General features: G+C 40.4%; 3 protein-coding genes across 3 annotated transcripts; 2 read left to right on the top strand and 1 right to left on the bottom strand.

Moving 5' to 3' along the window:
• The first annotated feature begins 2132 nt into the window (after nucleotides 1-2132).
• Nucleotides 2133-5111, top strand: fand (Pre-mRNA-splicing factor SYF1 fand). Its single transcript, XM_020959715.2, has 3 exons — nucleotides 2133-2299; nucleotides 2358-4388; nucleotides 4452-5111. Exons 1-3 carry the CDS (start codon nucleotides 2255-2257, stop codon nucleotides 5025-5027), a joined length of 2652 nt encoding a protein of 883 aa, XP_020815374.2. The 5' UTR covers nucleotides 2133-2254; the 3' UTR covers nucleotides 5028-5111.
• Nucleotides 5112-5183: 72 nt separating this feature from the next.
• On the top strand, nucleotides 5184-7244 carry S-Lap5 (Sperm-Leucylaminopeptidase 5). Its single transcript, XM_020959716.2, has one exon. It carries the CDS (start codon nucleotides 5363-5365, stop codon nucleotides 7010-7012), a length of 1650 nt encoding a protein of 549 aa, XP_020815375.1. The 5' UTR covers nucleotides 5184-5362; the 3' UTR covers nucleotides 7013-7244.
• Nucleotides 7245-13079: 5835 nt separating this feature from the next.
• LOC110189647 (uncharacterized) lies at nucleotides 13080-14771 on the bottom strand. The gene is made up of 4 exons (XM_020959791.2): nucleotides 14561-14771; nucleotides 14364-14492; nucleotides 13396-13521; nucleotides 13080-13333 (listed from the first exon to the last, which is right to left on the bottom strand). The coding sequence occupies exons 1-4, from the start codon at nucleotides 14625-14627 to the stop codon at nucleotides 13107-13109; spliced, it is 549 nt and encodes a 182-aa protein (XP_020815450.2). The 5' UTR covers nucleotides 14628-14771; the 3' UTR covers nucleotides 13080-13106.
• Nucleotides 14772-17715: the final 2944 nt, after the last annotated feature.

Genomic DNA, 17715 nt, shown 5'->3' with positions numbered 1-17715 from the left:
TTTAAATATGATTTTGGTTTTACAATTTATTTAAAGAGGTTTGTTTTCATTTGTATTATATTACTTATATTTATATTAGTTTTAGGAAATAGTAAAATTAGTTGAAGATTTCTCTCCAATTATATAATTGGTTATACCATTAATTGGCATGGAATGGGAAAGGTAATGAATTGTTAGCTACGAACATGGTTTTAGGAACAGCTTATAATTGTAAACTATTCCAGTTTTTAATAAAAATATAGAAATCTTGAATATTTGATTTATAAGTAATGGTTACAGGGAAAAGAATTGGTTGAAATAATATAGATTTTACCAATTTTTTTTTTCTATAAATTTAACAAAGGAGAGATATTTGAATAAATTTTATAATTGTAATATATTTATTCAATGAAATTTCGAATGTTTAGTCTTAATAATAAGTAGTCTTAATTTTTATATGTTAATCCCTTGCTTTTAACCCTGATTTTTGACAAAATGGATGCCAAAGTGAGAAAACTCCGTTTTGCCGATGACAAAGAAAGCTTTCGCTGGCTGCGAAAAAAGCTGCATGCAGCTCAAAGCTGCAGAAAGCCATGATTTCTGACCACATTGTTGTTGTTTTTGTTGCCGCTGTTACTCGGCTCAGTGTGCCACTTTTGTGGGTGGCGAGAGAGAAAGGAAGAGAAAGAGAGAGAGCGAAAGAGAGCTAAAACCGGCAACAAAAAAATCTCGAAGCGGTTTTCCGCAAGTCTGTTTACATTGCAATTCCGAAGGAAAACTGGGAGTGAGACCCTTGAAATGCCCGAAAAATTTTCCGTTGTCAAGGCGGCACTTTGTGGAGTGGAAAATTTCCAGAACCAAAAGAAAACAGCTGTTTAGAGCAAGACCAACAACAACAACTAAGAACCGGGAAGAGATTTTTCCGGGGGTTGATTTTCTAATTGGATTTGTTGGTTTGGCAAGCCAATTGGAATGCCGAACGGCGCGCACAAGTTTGAACCTGTCCGAATGAAAATCAATGCAGGAACGAAACAAGTGTGTGCGAAAAGTATTGATGACACACAAACACACAACAAACTGCGAGTGACGTGTGTGTTTTTCTTGTTTTTACTTACCACTTGGTATCCGTTTTATCACTACTCTGTATTCGCTTGTCGTTTGATATTCGTTTTATGCTGAGAAATGTTTCAAGCGCGTCATTTTGAGCTATTTATAGTGGGTTTCGGAATAGACTTTGATTTTTTTTTTTTTTTTTGCCTTTTGGCTGCCAACTCGCCTGCGCCTCCTCTCCCTGTCAGTGGCTCTCTTTCACCACCTCACCACCTCTCTTTCCATGTAGCGCCTATAAGTGTGTGTGTATGTGCACTCACGCAGCTGCCTTCGTTGCGTAAATTATGCAAAATGCAGGCCAATTACAAAGTGTTTACAAAAACTTCTCGGCGGAGCAGTTTGACTCGATTTATTGCGATTTATTGGGGGAGCGCGGTAAGTGGACTGTGCGAAATACGCGAACTGTATGAATATCAAAAAATCGGCGGCAGCGACGAAAACATCAGCAGACGGGCTTCCACAAAATTCACGAACTAATTGAAAGTGTTGGGCAATGCTCGGTGGGTTAAATACCGCTGGAAGGGGAGTGTGGCGAAAAATACCACAACAGTATTTAAATTATTATTCTTATTGTGGAGTCGTCCTTTTGTTTTTTAATAACTTTGGGGGTTTCATTAAAAAGGTTTTTGCTATTTAATCTAATAGAATAAATTCTTTTTAGTAAAACGATGAAAATTTTCTACTTGTACGATGTAAAAAGTTCTGTTGACAATAAAAAGAACTGAACCATCCTTAAGTTTTATGGCTTTTCTGCAAAATATATCTGAAATCAGTTTGAGAAGCCATACATTTGTAAATATTTACACATACTATGTCGCAATTACGAATATTTAATCTTTTTTCAACTAATTAGTTTATATAAGAAATAAAACTAAGTTACTATTTTATATTTAATAAAATCCTATTTTGTTACAAACTAAATGCATCAAATCAATTATTTTTATAAACAATTACACTGGATTTTTTCAAACTGATTTATAATATTTTATAATTAAACTAATTTTAAAGCTATTATTTTGTATACCAATAATTACTATTTTTAGTATTTAATGTGTTACTGTTATCGCACTCATCTGGCAACTCTGTGTAAACAGCTGTTTCCCGGACGCGCATGAGAAAAAATTGTTTGCGGTTTTTCGTGTTGTGAAAATAAAATCTCAGAAAAATGGCAGCGAAAACGGATAAATCACTGAATATAGAGATTAATTTTGTAAGTAAAATGCAGACCACATAAAGATTAGTATAATTAACATTATATCTTTTCCCAGGATGAAGAGGACGTGCCGTATGAAGAGGAAATTCTTCGGAACGCTTACTCCGTGAAGCACTGGCTGCGCTACATTGATCACAAGGCCAAGGCGCCCAATAATGGCGTGAATCTGGTGTACGAGCGGGCTCTGAAGGAGCTCCCCGGCAGCTACAAGATCTGGCACAATTACCTGAGGACCCGGAGGAAGCAGGTGCGCGGGAAAATCCCCACGGATCCCATGTACGAGGAGGTGAACAGCGCCTTTGAGCGCGCCCTTGTCTTCATGCACAAAATGCCACGCATTTGGATGGACTATGGCGCCTTTATGACCTCCCAATGCCGAGTGACCCGCACCCGCCACGTCTTCGATCGGGCTCTGAGGGCGCTGCCCATCACGCAGCACGGCAGGATTTGGCCGCTATATTTGCAGTTCGTGCGCCGGTTTGAGATGCCGGAAACGGCGCTTCGTGTGTACCGCCGTTATCTGAAACTCTTCCCCGAGGATGCTGAGGAGTATGTTGACTATCTGCAGGAAGCGGAACGGCTGGACGAAGCTGCCCAGCAGTTGGCTCACATTGTTGACAACGAGCACTTTGTGTCCAAGCACGGCAAGTCCAACCATCAGCTGTGGAATGAACTGTGCGACCTCATCTCCAAGAATCCGCACAAGGTGCACTCCCTCAACGTGGACGCCATCATCCGCGGCGGCCTGAGGCGTTATACCGACCAACTGGGCCACCTGTGGAACTCCCTGGCGGACTACTACGTCCGTTCGGGTTTATTCGATCGCGCCAGAGATATCTACGAGGAGGCCATCCAAACGGTGACAACTGTGAGAGATTTCACCCAAGTCTTCGACGAGTACGCCCAGTTTGAGGAGCTTTCGCTGAACAAACGCATGGAACAGGTGGCCAGCAATGAGTCGGCCACTGAGGAGGACGACATCGACGTGGAGTTGCGACTCTCCCGATTCGAATACCTCATGGAGCGCCGGCTGCTGCTGCTTAATAGCGTACTGCTCCGCCAGAACCCACATAATGTGCATGAGTGGCACAAGCGTGTCACACTGTACGAGGACAAGCCCGCCGAGATCATCAGCACATACACAGAGGCCGTGCAGACGGTGCAGCCAAAGCAGGCGGTTGGCAAACTGCACACGCTCTGGGTGGAGTTTGCCAAGTTCTATGAGGCCAACGGGCAGGTGGAGGATGCGCGAGTGGTCTTCGAACGCGGTACCGAGGTGGAGTACGTCAAGGTGGAGGATCTAGCCGCTGTGTGGTGCGAGTGGGCCGAAATGGAGCTCCGTCAGCAACAGTTCGAGGCTGCGCTTAAGTTGATGCAGAGAGCCACTGCGACACCGAAGCGAAAGGTTGCCTATCACGACGATACGGAGACGGTGCAGGCGCGTCTCCATCGTTCGCTGAAAGTGTGGTCCATGTACGCTGATCTGGAGGAGTCCTTTGGCACCTTTAAGACCTGCAAAGCGGTCTACGAACGGATAATTGACCTAAAGATCTGCACGCCGCAGATAATCATCAACTATGGCATGTTCCTCGAGGAGCACAACTACTTCGAAGAGGCTTATCGTGCCTATGAGAAGGGAATCGCTCTGTTCAAGTGGCCCAATGTGTACGACATCTGGAACTCCTATCTGAGCAAGTTCCTGGAGCGATATGGCGGCACTAAGCTAGAGCGTGCGAGGGATCTTTTCGAGCAGTGCTTGGATCAGTGTCCCGCCGAGCATGCCAAGTACTTTTACCTCTTGTACGCCAAGCTGGAGGAGGAACACGGTTTGGCCAGGCACGCTATGTCAGTGTACGATCGCGCCACTTCCGCTGTAAAGGAGGATGAGATGTTCGACATGTACAATATCTTTGTGAAAAAGGCGGCCGAGATCTATGGATTGCCACGTACCCGGGAGATTTACGAAAAGGCCATCGAGGCGCTGCCCGAGCAGCACATGCGTCACATGTGCGTCAAGTTTGCAGAGTTGGAAACGAAGCTGGGAGAGGTGGATAGAGCCAGGGCCATCTACGCCCATTGCTCGCAGGTGAGTCATCTGTTTTCTCTAAATTGTAGTATCTTTGCTTATAATTATTCTCGTATGTTTTAGGTCTGCGATCCCCGCATCACCGCCGACTTCTGGCAGACGTGGAAGGAGTTCGAGGTGCGTCATGGCAACGAGGACACCATGCGCGAAATGCTGCGCATCAAGCGCTCCGTTCAGGCCACCTACAACACGCAGGTCAACATGATGGCCGCCCAATTCCTCAACACAAACAATGGCACGGCTGCCGACGCTGGAGCTGGAACGGATGCAATGCGGCAGCTGGAGGAGAAGGCACGCCAAGCGGCTGCCGAGGCCAAGCAGAAACCCACCGAGAAGGCCGCATCCAATATAATGTTTGTGCGCGGAGAAACGCAGGGTGGGGCCAAGGACAAAAAGGACACGGTGGTCAATCCCGATGAGATTGACATTGGCGACAGCGACGAGGACGAGGAGGATGACGACGATGAGGCGGAGGACGAGGGTGCGAACCAAGAGAACCAAGCAATCGAGGCGGCAGCCACAAAAACCGATGACGAGGGTCTCGTCATGAAGAAACTGCGCTTCGAGCAAAAGGCCATACCCGCCAAGGTCTTTGGCAGCCTCAAGCCCACCAATCAAGGCGACTCGGATGAGGAGTGATTTATTTGATCATTGATTTCTGTTTAGGCTAAAAATATATATAAAGCTGTCAAACGTTTAAGAACTGCTGGCAAAGAAATTTGAGCTTTAACTTGTGTTATTTTCCATGGAAACGCATGGAGTTGGCTCTCTGAATAATGTCACCTGCCTTTTGGGATTACCTTGAGTTAGTCCAAGTTTTATTCTCAAGAACGAACACACTCTTCTATCCAAAATTCATTAGGAACGTGTCAAAAATTTGGTTTATATATTAACTCTCGACTAACTCAACCGGGACTGCGCTCTTCCCGGCCTTTGCCCGGAAACCAGAGATCGTGTAACCCCCCCCCACAAAAATGTCCTTTCCACGCATGATGAACGCTTTGCAGCGGAGCCTGGGCCTTTACAGGAGGATTCAGTTGGCCAGAACAAGCCAGTCTTTGGGTGGCGAGACGGGACTTTTAAAACACAACCTTCGGTCCGCTGATATGCGAATCCTACGCGGAATGGCGAAGGAGTGTGAGCCCGTTGATCCGGTGATCAAGGGCGTGGTGGTGGGCGTCTATGCCAAGGAGGCCGACAAGGATGCCAAGTTGACACCCAGTGGCGAGAAGTTTGACGACCGGACGCAGGGCAAGGTATCGGAGCTGCTGCGTGAAACTTTAATGCACGGTGAGCTCGGCAAGGGTATGGTCTTCACCAACGTGGACGCCGAGTTCCGGGCCGTGGCTGTTGTGGGTTTGGGCCAAGAGGGTGCCGCATTTAACGACTTGGAGATGATTGACGAGGGCATGGAAAATGCTCGTGTGGCTGCCGGTGTGGGAGCAAGAGCCCTACAGCTCCAGGGATGCACGGAGGTGTTTGTGGACTCCATGGAGTATCCGGAACAGGCGGCCGAGGGTAGTGCTTTGGCTATTTGGCGAGCCAACAGTAACTTGCGTCGTCGGGACCGTATTCAAATACCCAAACTGCATTTGTATGACTCGCCGGATGTGGATTCTTGGACACGAGGATTGTTCAAGGCGGAGTCCCAGAACCTGGCTCGCCGGCTGAGTGATGCCCCGGCGAATCAGATGACACCAACCATATTTGCCCAGTCTGCGGTGGATGCCCTGTGTCCGTGCGGCATTTCCGTGGAGGTCCGTACCATGGACTGGATAGAAAATAATCACCTCAACTCCTTCCTGATGGTGGCCAAGGGTAGCTGTGAACCGCCAGTGATCCTGGAGGTTAGCTACTGCGGCACTGCGCCCGAGGACAGGCCCATCCTGCTGCTGGGCAAGGGACTGACCTACAACAGTGGCGGCCTGAGCCTGCGGTCCAGGGAGTGCCTGCACATGTATCGGGGCTGCATGGCCGGAGCGGCGGTCTGCGTGGCCACCATCCGGGCGGCGGCTGCCCTGTCGCTGCCCATAAACATCAGCGCCTTGCTGCCGATGTGCGAGAACATGCCCTCCGGCATGGCTGTGAAGCCAGGAGATGTGGTCACCCTGCTCAATGGCAAGACCATGGGCATTGTGGATACGAGCAAGGCCAGTGTGGTGGCAATGGCAGATCCTTTGCTTTATGGCCAGACCACCTTTAAGCCTCGCCTGTTGGTGGATTTGGCCACCGCTGGCTATGGCGTGTGCGCCGGTCTGGGAGGATCTGCTGCCGGTTTGTTCACCAACTCTAATTTTGTGGCCAAGCAGTTCGAGAAGGCTGGCTCCGTGACGGGCGATCGGTTGTGGCGTCTGCCCCTGTGGCGTTACTTCAAGCAGCTGGTGACCCCGAATCGCACCTTTGACATTAGCAACCGAGGACGTGGTCCTGCCTCCAGTTGCATTGCTGCCGCCGTGCTGCACGAGATGGTGCCGTGTGCGGATTGGGCTCACATCGATATACGGAATGTGGGCATGCTGACGCGTTATAATCCTTTGCCCTATCTACTCAAGGACACCATGACCGGCAGACCCACCCGTACGGTCATCCAATTCCTCCTCCAGATGGCCTGTTCGGAGAAATGATCCATGACGGGCTTTTTTTACTGGTTTTTTACGGCTGTTTTGTGTTAGTTTTTTGATTTTAAGTTTACTATTTCTTTCTGTCGCCATGTCCAAAATTTAATGTTTAGTTTTCGAAAGTTCTGGAAGATCAAGGATCAGGTTTTAAGACAAGACCAAGATCAAGACTGATGTTAAAATGGAATTTACGGAAACCCCTCTTTTAAGCTTAATTAAATTATTTTAATTGCCTAAATTTGTTTGGGTTTTATTTTAAAATTTATATTCTGTGTGATTATTTCGTGTCCTTATTGGCTTCAACCTCATCCTTTTGGTTACAAACTGTCACTTTTGGTTCACCTAATTGAGCGAGAGTACGAAATGGGAGCCAGAAAAGTGTTTTATATAAATTTTACTACTCCGGAGGTTTTTCCAGACCCTCCTCGAGCTCCTCGCTGACCCTTTGTTGTTGCTCTGAGGGCGGCTTATTAGCCTAATTGCGTGAAGTTGGCTTTAATGAGTCGAAAAACGGTGCCAAGCCTGGACCCACAAAAGGCCACAAAGCAAAAGCCGCTGGCCTGTTGTGGCTTTGAATTTATGACACGGCTTTAATGGGTTAACTGGGTTAATGCTCATCCCTCAGCTCATCAACTATCTGGTTGTCTCCCCACACTCCATCGCACTCCTTACCAGGCTCTACTATAGTTCACTTCTGGCTGGAATTTTTGACAATTAAGCCAACATTTCGGTCCTATTTTTTGGGGGGAGGAGATAGCTGATGATTTTCCTCACTCGAGAGGAAAAGCTGGGAGGTTATGCGACTGACTATCTTAATACGGCGACATTTTGCACAAGTCATTAGGCGAGAAATTATTATCATTTTTGAAGCATTTTTGCATTTTCCAATTCGAAAAATACCCTTTGAAAGGGAGGGTATGATGATTGTGTATAAAACTAAGATAAAGGTAAGAGAAGTCATATTTTTTGAAACTTTAAAAGCTTATTATTTGCTTAAACCAAGAGCTTATCCATTAAAATTAAGTATTAAACAAATAAATAAATATAAAACAAATTTATAGGCTCAACTTCTTCGTGAAAAATACTTTATTCCTATAGTTGAAGAGCATTTTTCATTCGGTTTCCAATTTTTCCCTAGTGATAAGCTAAGTTTCCTTCCCCACTTAATGCGTCGCAGCAGCTGATAAGTCCCGGGACTTCCCCTTTTGGGTTGGAGTGCAGCCAAATGAATTTCGCTAATGAGCAATCAGGCTTGAAAAAAAGAAGCAGAAAATATTGCAAGTCGACTGAGGGCATTTTAAAGAGTATCCTTGGTTGACTCCCACCTCTAACCATTAACCCACCATCACCAGGAGCAGGAGCAGCGTTAATCATTTACAGCCTGGCCGCTGTAACACCAAGCCACAAAAGCCCAAATTATGATTATTTAAAGGCAGAACGTGGAAATTAGCGTTGGCCATTCCGAGATTCGGACAGTTGCCAAGGCAGCGGGTACGGTTTTGGTCCATCCAAACCCAATTCCAATCCCATCGGCCTGGTTTTTGGACACCGACCAAGAGAGCAGAAGGAAATAAATGAAAATGAAATCCTTTTTTCGACGGCGGCGGCTTGGTGTGTTCCAGGAGAGGAGGGGAAATGGAGGGTGTCCTGGACTAGAAAGAATTGCAATTGTGATAAAATTCAGCGTAACTAATGCCGACCACAGCAAAATGCGATAAATCGCTGGTTGGGTTCATGGTTATATCCTTATAGCAAAGAGTCCATTGATTTTATTAACTCATTAATGAAAAATTGTTGGGAAAAGGATGTTAATTTGGTGGAGAATTAAGTAGAAATTTTCATTTCACTATTATTTAACCTGGGACTTATGACATTATACTTATCTTTATTGTATTCCTGCCTTATATTTAGACCAATTTTAAAATTTCTTTTTATATATTTCGATCAATTATTCATAGTTTCTTGCCTTTCTATCATATTTTATATACTTACTATATTGTTTAATAATTTTTTGAACAGTAAATGGTCTTAGTACATAAAATAAGTATATGTTTATTAAAATCCATTCTTATAAAGAACCATACAAAAATGCCTTATTATATATTTCAATCATTTATTCATAGTTTTATATCATAATTTAAATCCATTTAATAATTTTAGTTAATTTTTTGAACACTTAAAAATGTATTCCTGAACTTATTTGGACTCATAGAGATCTTTTCTGGCTACAGATGTAACTTAACCTCTCCTATCCTCAAACATGGTATAAATAAGGTTCTATTGGATTTTTCAATCCCATTAGAGGGCATCTTTTGCTTCCGTTTGATGAATTAACCCGTTTGCCTTGGCTATCGCTTGGCTCGATTTGGGGGGAAAAGGGTTAAGGATGGCTGTTGCCTTTTGCGGTTGGGTCTCCGTTCCATGGACCACGGACTTGGGACAACGGACGGTTTGTCCCCGGCTAAACTTTTGTCGACTTTGGCGCGGCTTTTCATTCTCGCGCCCCCGAAGGTTGGTTCCTCACTTCACTTCCGCTGCTTTTACCTTTTTTTTTTGTTGTATTATATTTTCCTTTCTTTTTTGTTGTTGTTGCGATTTTGCGGGTGTCTCTGTCTGTACATTTTCCTCTGCCTTTTGCCTTTTGTTTCGCGGCAGATTTAGTTTCGCTGGAAATGATAATTTTCACTTGAGCGAGCACGTGAAAATAGGGTGGGAGGTGTCATGTGGGCGTGGCTGCTATAAATTGCCAATTAATGGACCTGGATCTGCTCTGCGGCGTATTTCATTTGCATTTCGATTTCGATACTGAATACCCACCAAAAGAAATGTGATGTGCCACGCTGCGTATACTTGATATTTGAATGCTTCTTTAGCGCTTTTAGCGCATTCTTTGGTCACTGTGCCGGTAGGGTCCTCCTGCCTGTTCCACGGTGCTTTTTTGCCACCAAAACCTGACACGCTTCAGTTGACCATCCGGCGCTGAATTCAAATGTAGTCGATCTAGGCTACTGCCCCCGCACCGCCCTGTGTCCAGCTTCCCTCGATTTTTTGGTCAAGCGTCGTGCTAAATTCGTTGCGGTTTTTGCGGTTTCCTTGGCCCGCTCCTTGCCCAGAGTTGTTTTTCGTCCCTCAAACTGCTCAAAATAAATATACACGACGAAATGGAAGCGGCCCGAATCCGGTTCATTTGCAAATTGCGATTGCAACTGCAACAAATAAAAAAAAGGAGGAAAAATGAAGCAGCAGGAATAGCGAATGAATAATTGAGCGTGTGCGGTGAATATGAATGAGTGTGTGCACCGGGAAAATATTCGAATTTGTCACCAAACAGAAACTGCGAAAGGGATCGATTTTAATTCTTGTAAAATTTTTAAATAAGCACTAAACTTAGTACCTTTTGTTTACTCTTTATGTTCAACAAATTATTGATTGATATGTGGCTTTATTAAAATTTCCTTGGCAAAGTTTGATCCTGATTTTTATACCCTTGATCAGCATTAATAGCCGATTCGATCTAGCCTTTATCCTTTTTTTTTAATTTTATAAGGAGTTACACCGTTAAAATTGTACAAAATTAGCAAATATTTTGAAATTTATAAATAAATATTAATAAAACTAATATAAAACTAAACATAGGGAAGCTTTTCGAATTAAAAATAATGCATGTTTAGCCTAATTATGATTTAAACTTTAAATATTAGAAAAATATATAGCAACATATCGATAAATATCGATTGAAATTATCGATTAATTCAGTATAAATCTGCAAGGGTATATAAACTTTGGCTTTCCTTTCTTTTATACATTGTTTGTTATATTTTGGCAGGATTATTATAATAATTATATTATTATATAAGCATTCTTTCCTTAAAATATCCCATATTTCTCCCAGTGAAAGGTTTAAAATCAAGCAAAGCAATTGATTTTAATCCTCTAGCCACAAGACATTCAATCTAGACCCGGTTTTCAACTTAAATTCGTATATAAATCTTTAATTATTTATTGCATTTTCGAAAAGGATTAAAAACAAACACAAATCAAATCATATGAACCAATTAATTTCTTAATCCTTCTTTGGTTGATTTCCATTTTCCGCTCTTCACTGACACCCCTTTCGGAGCTAATCACATTTCGTTTATCGTCAGTTTTATATTTTAGTTATTGCTTGTTAAACAAGCACCGAGAGACAGACATATAAATTATGGCCCCATCTAACGTACCATCGAACTAGGCATTACGCATACGACCCGTTGGCGATGGCGATGCCTCCGTATCTAACGCTACATAAAACTGTCTGGGCAAAATGCTAAACAAATGGCCAACAACAAGTTGGACAGTGCATAAACATGGCATAATATTAGGCGACTTTGCTGCTCCTGCTGCCTTCGGCTGCTTCTGGCCAACCAATAAATGGCAACAACAAATTATGTTTATTTATTTATTTTTAACTCTGCCATCCTGAACTTTGCTGAATGATAAGCCCGGCTTGGTCTGGCCTGGCAATCGGATGATTTGGCTAATGTATACGTGAATAAATCTAATTTATATATATATTTGCACAAAGAATGTACAGTGTGGATAAGCTGAGCTATAGGTTTAATTTTCAACTGGGAATTGGGATAAATATATTGTTTTTAATAAGTTTATTTTATTAAGAGATCAAATTACAGTATATTTTCATCATAAAATTCTCTCTTTATATTAAATATTAATAACTTAATTTTCAATCAACTTACAATCATGTCAAGCAGCTTAATATTGAGCTTTATAACGCTGGCTATTATAAATAAAATTGCCAAATTAAAGTGCCTGAGCGGCCTACCAAATACGCCCACAAACACTACCCCAATGACTCCTTTTCCCCCTCTTAACCATTATTCCTATACATATATATAAATATATATTTCTCCATAGCTCAATTGCATTTTTGGCATTTTCGTTTATTGTGCAAATTGCATTATAAAGGCGTTCTCAGAATGGATTTCTCCCAAGCTGCATTTATTGAATAATTATAGCCATAAAAAGAATTCAAAAGAACAAAGAGAATATTTCACAGGTAAAACCCATTTCTGGAAGTGATTTTTAAAGCAACTCAGCTCAGTTCAATGGAAATATATTTCGAGGCAAAATAATAAATATATATATCTTCGATATTCAATTGTTAATATACACACATGCATAAAAGCATAATTTACAAATGGTTCTCGGCTTTTTTTTGTATATTTGCACATTTCTGAATAAGAGAGAGATATAAAAAATACATGAAATAAAAAAAAATAATGAAATAAATATGCGAATATCTTGTGCATTTCGAGAGATGAAACCACCTACCGGAGCACAAACCAATCCCGATGCTGCCATTCGCATCCCAATTGAGCCGGACTCCGTGCTCTGGCCGCAATGGAAGGCATTAAAATTAGTTTATTTGAGCCCCCCATCGTTGTTGTCCGGCTGTTCCGATAGGGGGGATTCCCCCAAACGATTGGTGCACTCCGTGACCGAACTCCCGCCACAATGCAGGCATTGCCCATACGCAGTGTGTCCCCTAGGCCAGTCTGTGCCTTTGCGTTTATCGCTGGCATTGTCTGGCCGGCCATTGGTTATTTATTTAAAGTAATAATTGCGAGAAATTTGATGTTAAACACAGCATCTCTTAAGAGGATTGTATGCCTATGCGAATGCAAATTTCATGCCTTTCATAATTCATAAATTAGATGACGGCTTCAATGAACCGGCCACAAAATAAGTCAAGTTACCAAAAAAAAAGTAAATGCTAAAAATACGCCTTGATTTATGTCCAAAACTTTGTTTATTTATTTAACAAAACAATGCATCTGTCGAGTGAGGAGGATTGAATGCGAAATGGCCCAGGCATCGTCGGCAACGTCATTGTCATCATCAACATGCAATTGATTAATGGCCGTGCAAATAAATTATGTCAGTTTATTTAGCCACATTGTGTGCGGCCTGGCCACTGGCCATTAAAAAACTCAAAACCGAAAATCTATGGCCTACAAGCAACGCGCACACATTAATTTCACCCAACTTGTCAAAACCAAAGAGCACGGAAATGTCACATTTTACAATATATATTTGCTGATCAAACTATTCGACGATATTTATTTAGCAATTGATAGGCACCGAGCAAGCCCAGGGCCAAGCCCATTACACGATCGAGTTGGTGTTGTCTCAAGCAGCCATTACAGGGTATCATTCCCTGTCGAGAGGTGCAGACGCAGGCCTCCACCTGCATTCCATTTTCATGGGTCTGACGATAGCAGCCGTTACTTGCATTCACCATGGCGCACATGTACGTGATGTTAAGAACTGAAATTAAGGATTTTCTATAGAGAATATTAAATATTTTAAATAGAGAGATTAAAACTCACTGCCACCCTTGAAAATGTAGGAGTACTTGACGCACGAATGAGCTGCAGACATCTGGCACAGATACTGATCCCGATCTTGGGTGGAATTTTGCCACAAAGCCTTCACATCCGGAACGGTGTCGTTGGCTATTCGGGAGATATTTAATGCATATTACATATTTATATTTATTACAACAGAGTTTCATTGTTAATCCATGAAGAAGAAATACGAGAATACATCGATATAAATCAATATTTTATTAGAAAGCCTATGTATCAATCAAAGTCTTAATCGATCAATCGATCTTAAACAGAATATCGATATATCCCAAAAATATGAATTAAAAGTAATTTTTCAGATATTGTTTGATAATTACGCTAATGTTTTATTGTTAAATGTGATACCTTTTATATTTAAAAATTCAATACATCACAGTTTTCATATAACAAGGTACTACCTTGAAGGTAGAAATTAAAATTAAATAGTACAAAATCTCAACAAGTAATGTTAGATAATGATTCATTGCAACATTACGAATTATTAAAATATACGGATTGAGATTGTATAATATTTGAATATTTTTTAAATGAAAGTCGATCTATTAGAGTTGCGATATACGCACAAAAAAATCGATATTTTGATTGATATATACGCACATCGAAAAAAAAAACTCTCAAACAAATTAAATATTATTTTCAAATATTACATATAGTTCAATAAAAAGAAATATCGATATTTTATTATTAATAGCAACATTTTAGTTCATTTATCAATTTATCATATTAAAGATTTACTATTACAGAAAGAAAATTTATAAACACTAAACGAATTATGTAATTAATCATGCTATGAATTAATAACGCTTTTTCATGCTATGAATTTAAATGGTAAATAAAATAAATTACAGATTTAATTTTAATGTCACGTAATAAAACAAGTTATGAATATTTTAGTTTCTATTTAAATACAAATAAATTCCTAAACTTACGTGTAACCACCAAAGGCTCCACACAGGGTATGTCATTGAAGTCTCCCACTCTGGAATCGCAGGTTTCTGTCACTATATTGGAATGATTTTCGTAGGCACCAACCCAAGTAAAGCGAAAGCACTGAGGGGCTTTTCACAAGTTAATAAATAATAATTAAACACCAAAATTTTATACATTTTCTGCAATTTTCACTCACTTTCAGCCAACAAATGACAAGCAAACAGGAGCAAAGGCAGCAAAAAACGAAACAACTTCAGTGGCATTGCCGATAAGATTGTATATTTCGGGGAATATAATTTTTCCTATTATTTTTAAGTGATTTTTTATAGAGGAAGGTCTGACGTTGCCCCAGCGAAAGACACTTTGATAATGCGGCGATGGCAATCGAGCGATGAGTTGATTGCGACTTATCAGTTAGTTTACAATCATTTACTTTGAAGTGCAATTATAAGAATTTGAAAATACCTATAAATACTCATTGAATCAAGAGATTTTGGCTGATTATATTAGGAGTACGAATTTAACTGAGTTTTTAAAATGATTTAAACAATTTATTCAAATGTATAATATATATATGATGAGGAATATATATAAGAATTTGATTGATACCTATAAATATTCAAGAGATCAAGAGATTTTTCAGATATATGTGAAGATTTAAACTGTTAAGAATGATTGAAACAAATTATTTAAATAACTATGGTATTTGGTTTCTATCTTCTTATTGAAATCTTTTTATAGTTTTTTTTTTAAAAAGACTATTGATTTCTCCAGCTTCCCCCACATTCGGTAGTGCAAGCCTTGTGACTTTCTAGAAATACTCAATTTTGTCAATATTTTCTCTATATTTTTTAGCCTTTGTGTGAATGATAACTTATTGAAGTCCACCTGAATGTCTCACCTTTTTAGCTTTTCTTTACATTATCAATTTCGAGTATTTCCGAGTGCGCTGCGATTGCAATCAAAAATCGATAAGCGTTTATATCTCTCGCCTCGATTCTTTCTCTTTTCCCCCTCATTGATAAACAAAGAAAGTGCCATAAATTGTAAATAATTTTTGGGATTTCAATACCAAAGGCAGCTAGCTCCTTTGACAAAAACCCAAAAGAGAGATTAAAAATTTATGCAAATGGCATTTAATTAAATTCACACAATCGAGGCGGGAGGGAGGCGGGGAAATGTGGGAACAATTAAACAGGAGGAGTTGGTAAAATTTTTTTAACTAAACTCGGCAAATTGTATTTGTTGTTAATTGTTCAACTGTCCTCCTCTGGTCCATCGTGCAGAGTCCGAGCCACAGCCTTTGCTCTCGCAAAATGAGTTTGAAAACAAATAAAAATGTCAAACGAATGAATAAAAGTTGTCTAATTTAATTTGTTTAGCAGGAGCAACGGACAGGAGCAGGACGAGGAGCAGCATTTCCACACTGACTCTCACAAGTACTCACACTCACGTAGTTGCAAAACATTTTCGCAAATTGAATAAGCACGAAAATTTGTGTGCGCTTCTGCCCCCATTCCTGGGACCAGTATTTCAGTATTTTTTAAATTTAATTTTTAATTGCTCAAAACAATTAAAATTTATTTGCAATTTTGTGTGTGTATGTGTATGCTTTTGGCTAACTTTTCCGGCTAAGCAAAGCCAGCTGCCAACGAATTACGTGCCGAGTAAACTTTGGACCAACTGTGTGAATAGCAAAGGGATATTCCCTATATATGTAGTATATATTTTGCTATAGCAAATATAGCTATTTAAGCGTCCTTCCGTCTGCCAGGATGCCCATCCATCAAATCAAAAGGCAATGGCGAAACCTTTGAACTTTTCCAGTCAATTCACGGTTAACCGTTACATGATAAGCGCATTTCCCAAGCGCATTTCCCTTCACCTATTTCCCGGCTCCAGTTCGCGCAAAAGTGTGCCATTGTCTTCCCCTAAGATGGATCACATGTGTCATTGGCCCGGGGGCCAGTATCAATCACATGGCGGAAATTAGCGTTAGTCATACATTTTCCAAGGAAAGAGCATTTTCCGGATATGCGGAAAAAATGTCACGTCAGATTTGGAAACTCCTTAGAGGTGGAAAAACTGGGGGTTTAATCATAAAAAGGAAATGTGAAAGGGATTTTCAGAAGGTAAAAAAATTTAAAACTTAGATAAATTAAAAAAACCTCCATTAAAAAGTTTAAAATTGGATTCTATGTTCCACTTTTCAGACCTTCTTTTCTGCAAATTAAAGGTAAAAAGATTATTGAAACTAAATATTTAAAATAACTAACTAAATAACTAAATATATATTTTAAATATTTGATTTCATGTCAAAGAATTAAATATTATTTATAATAAAACAGGTAAACAAGAAATAAAGAAATTCAATTAGCAAACTTAATTCAAAACATATATCAACAGAAATCAACACATTTAAGTTTAAAATATCTAATAATATAATATTACTACTGTCAAAGAAAAATATTTAATAAATTTATTAAAGATTATATCAAGCATAAATCGAAAACCTTTGCGAATAAAATCGATTTATGTTAGTATCGATATAACTTATACTTTGATTCTTTTCAACACATAAACTATATACATTTTACTTTTTATGAAAAAGGCTTTTTCTTTTGAGTACATTTGTCCAAAGAAATTGCTCTATTGTTATAAAATTAATAACCAACGAAAAATCATGGCTTTACCCTCATTACACATCTTTGACAATTAAACTGATCTCATAAACTTGACAACCTTAATTTGTGTTTCCACTTAAAGTGGTCGTAAAATTGTCATATTTATAAGAACAGCTAATAGGATATTTTTGTACAATCTCTGATAGAAAGCAATAACATTTCGCCACTTCCCTTGGACTCGCCGCACTCATTAATTATGCAAATGTTTTGATTTGCTTCATGTTTCTGGTTGTGGGCACCACCGAAGGAACGGAACAGCAAAAATTATGTTGCCAAAATGCAAATGTTTGCCAAGATGGTTAAGTTAGTGGGCGTCGGAGGTCGCAATCATAAAGAGTGCCATGTGATTAGCAGAAGCCGTTACAGCAGCAGTAGTAGTAGTAGGAGTAGCCTTTGGAAAGGACGAAAGTTGTTAGCCAAACATGTACACACACACTCTGTGTCCCATTCGGGATATTGGGAACCCGGCTTTAACGAAAGCAAATGTCACTTGGGTCTTATGGCGGGCCTGCATAAAATTTGCATGCGATTAAAATTGATAAATAGCCAAAGAGGATGTGTAAATGCGAATGGTTCCCTCTGCCAGAATGTACCACGCACTCACTCCAAGGACCAACACTGGGTTTCAATTAAAGGGAAGCACTCAGAGAAAAACCAAGGAATATAT

Source organism: Drosophila serrata, unplaced genomic scaffold (genome assembly GCF_035046125.1).
Source record: "Drosophila serrata isolate PLE 108 unplaced genomic scaffold, ASM3504612v1 contig_347, whole genome shotgun sequence".
NCBI classification, from domain to species: Eukaryota; Metazoa; Arthropoda; class Insecta; order Diptera; family Drosophilidae; genus Drosophila; species Drosophila serrata.
The sequence above is the reverse complement of the archived record's forward strand: the minus strand, read 5'-3'. Positions and strand labels throughout refer to the sequence as shown.

What these genes read in the sequence shown, in the direction of transcription:
- LOC110189647 (XM_020959791.2), bottom strand. Translation starts at nt 14,627, where the DNA reads ATGCCACTGAAGTTGTTTCGTTTTTTGCTGCCTTTGCTCCTGTTTGCT. An exon ending in GGAGCCTTTGGTGGTTACAC is followed by an intron (nt 13,522 to 14,363) that starts GTAAGTTTAGGA and finishes TCTCCCGAATAG; the next exon opens with CCAACGACACCGTTCCGGAT. An exon ending in CTACATTTTCAAGGGTGGCA is followed by an intron (nt 13,334 to 13,395) that starts GTGAGTTTTAAT and finishes CCTTAATTTCAG; the next exon opens with TTCTTAACATCACGTACATG.
- fand (XM_020959715.2), top strand. Translation starts at nt 2,255, where the DNA reads ATGGCAGCGAAAACGGATAAATCACTGAATATAGAGATTAATTTT. An exon ending in TGAATATAGAGATTAATTTT is followed by an intron (nt 2,300 to 2,357) that starts GTAAGTAAAATG and finishes ATCTTTTCCCAG; the next exon opens with GATGAAGAGGACGTGCCGTA. An exon ending in TCTACGCCCATTGCTCGCAG is followed by an intron (nt 4,389 to 4,451) that starts GTGAGTCATCTG and finishes CGTATGTTTTAG; the next exon opens with GTCTGCGATCCCCGCATCAC.
- S-Lap5 (XM_020959716.2), top strand. Translation starts at nt 5,363, where the DNA reads ATGTCCTTTCCACGCATGATGAACGCTTTGCAGCGGAGCCTGGGCCTT.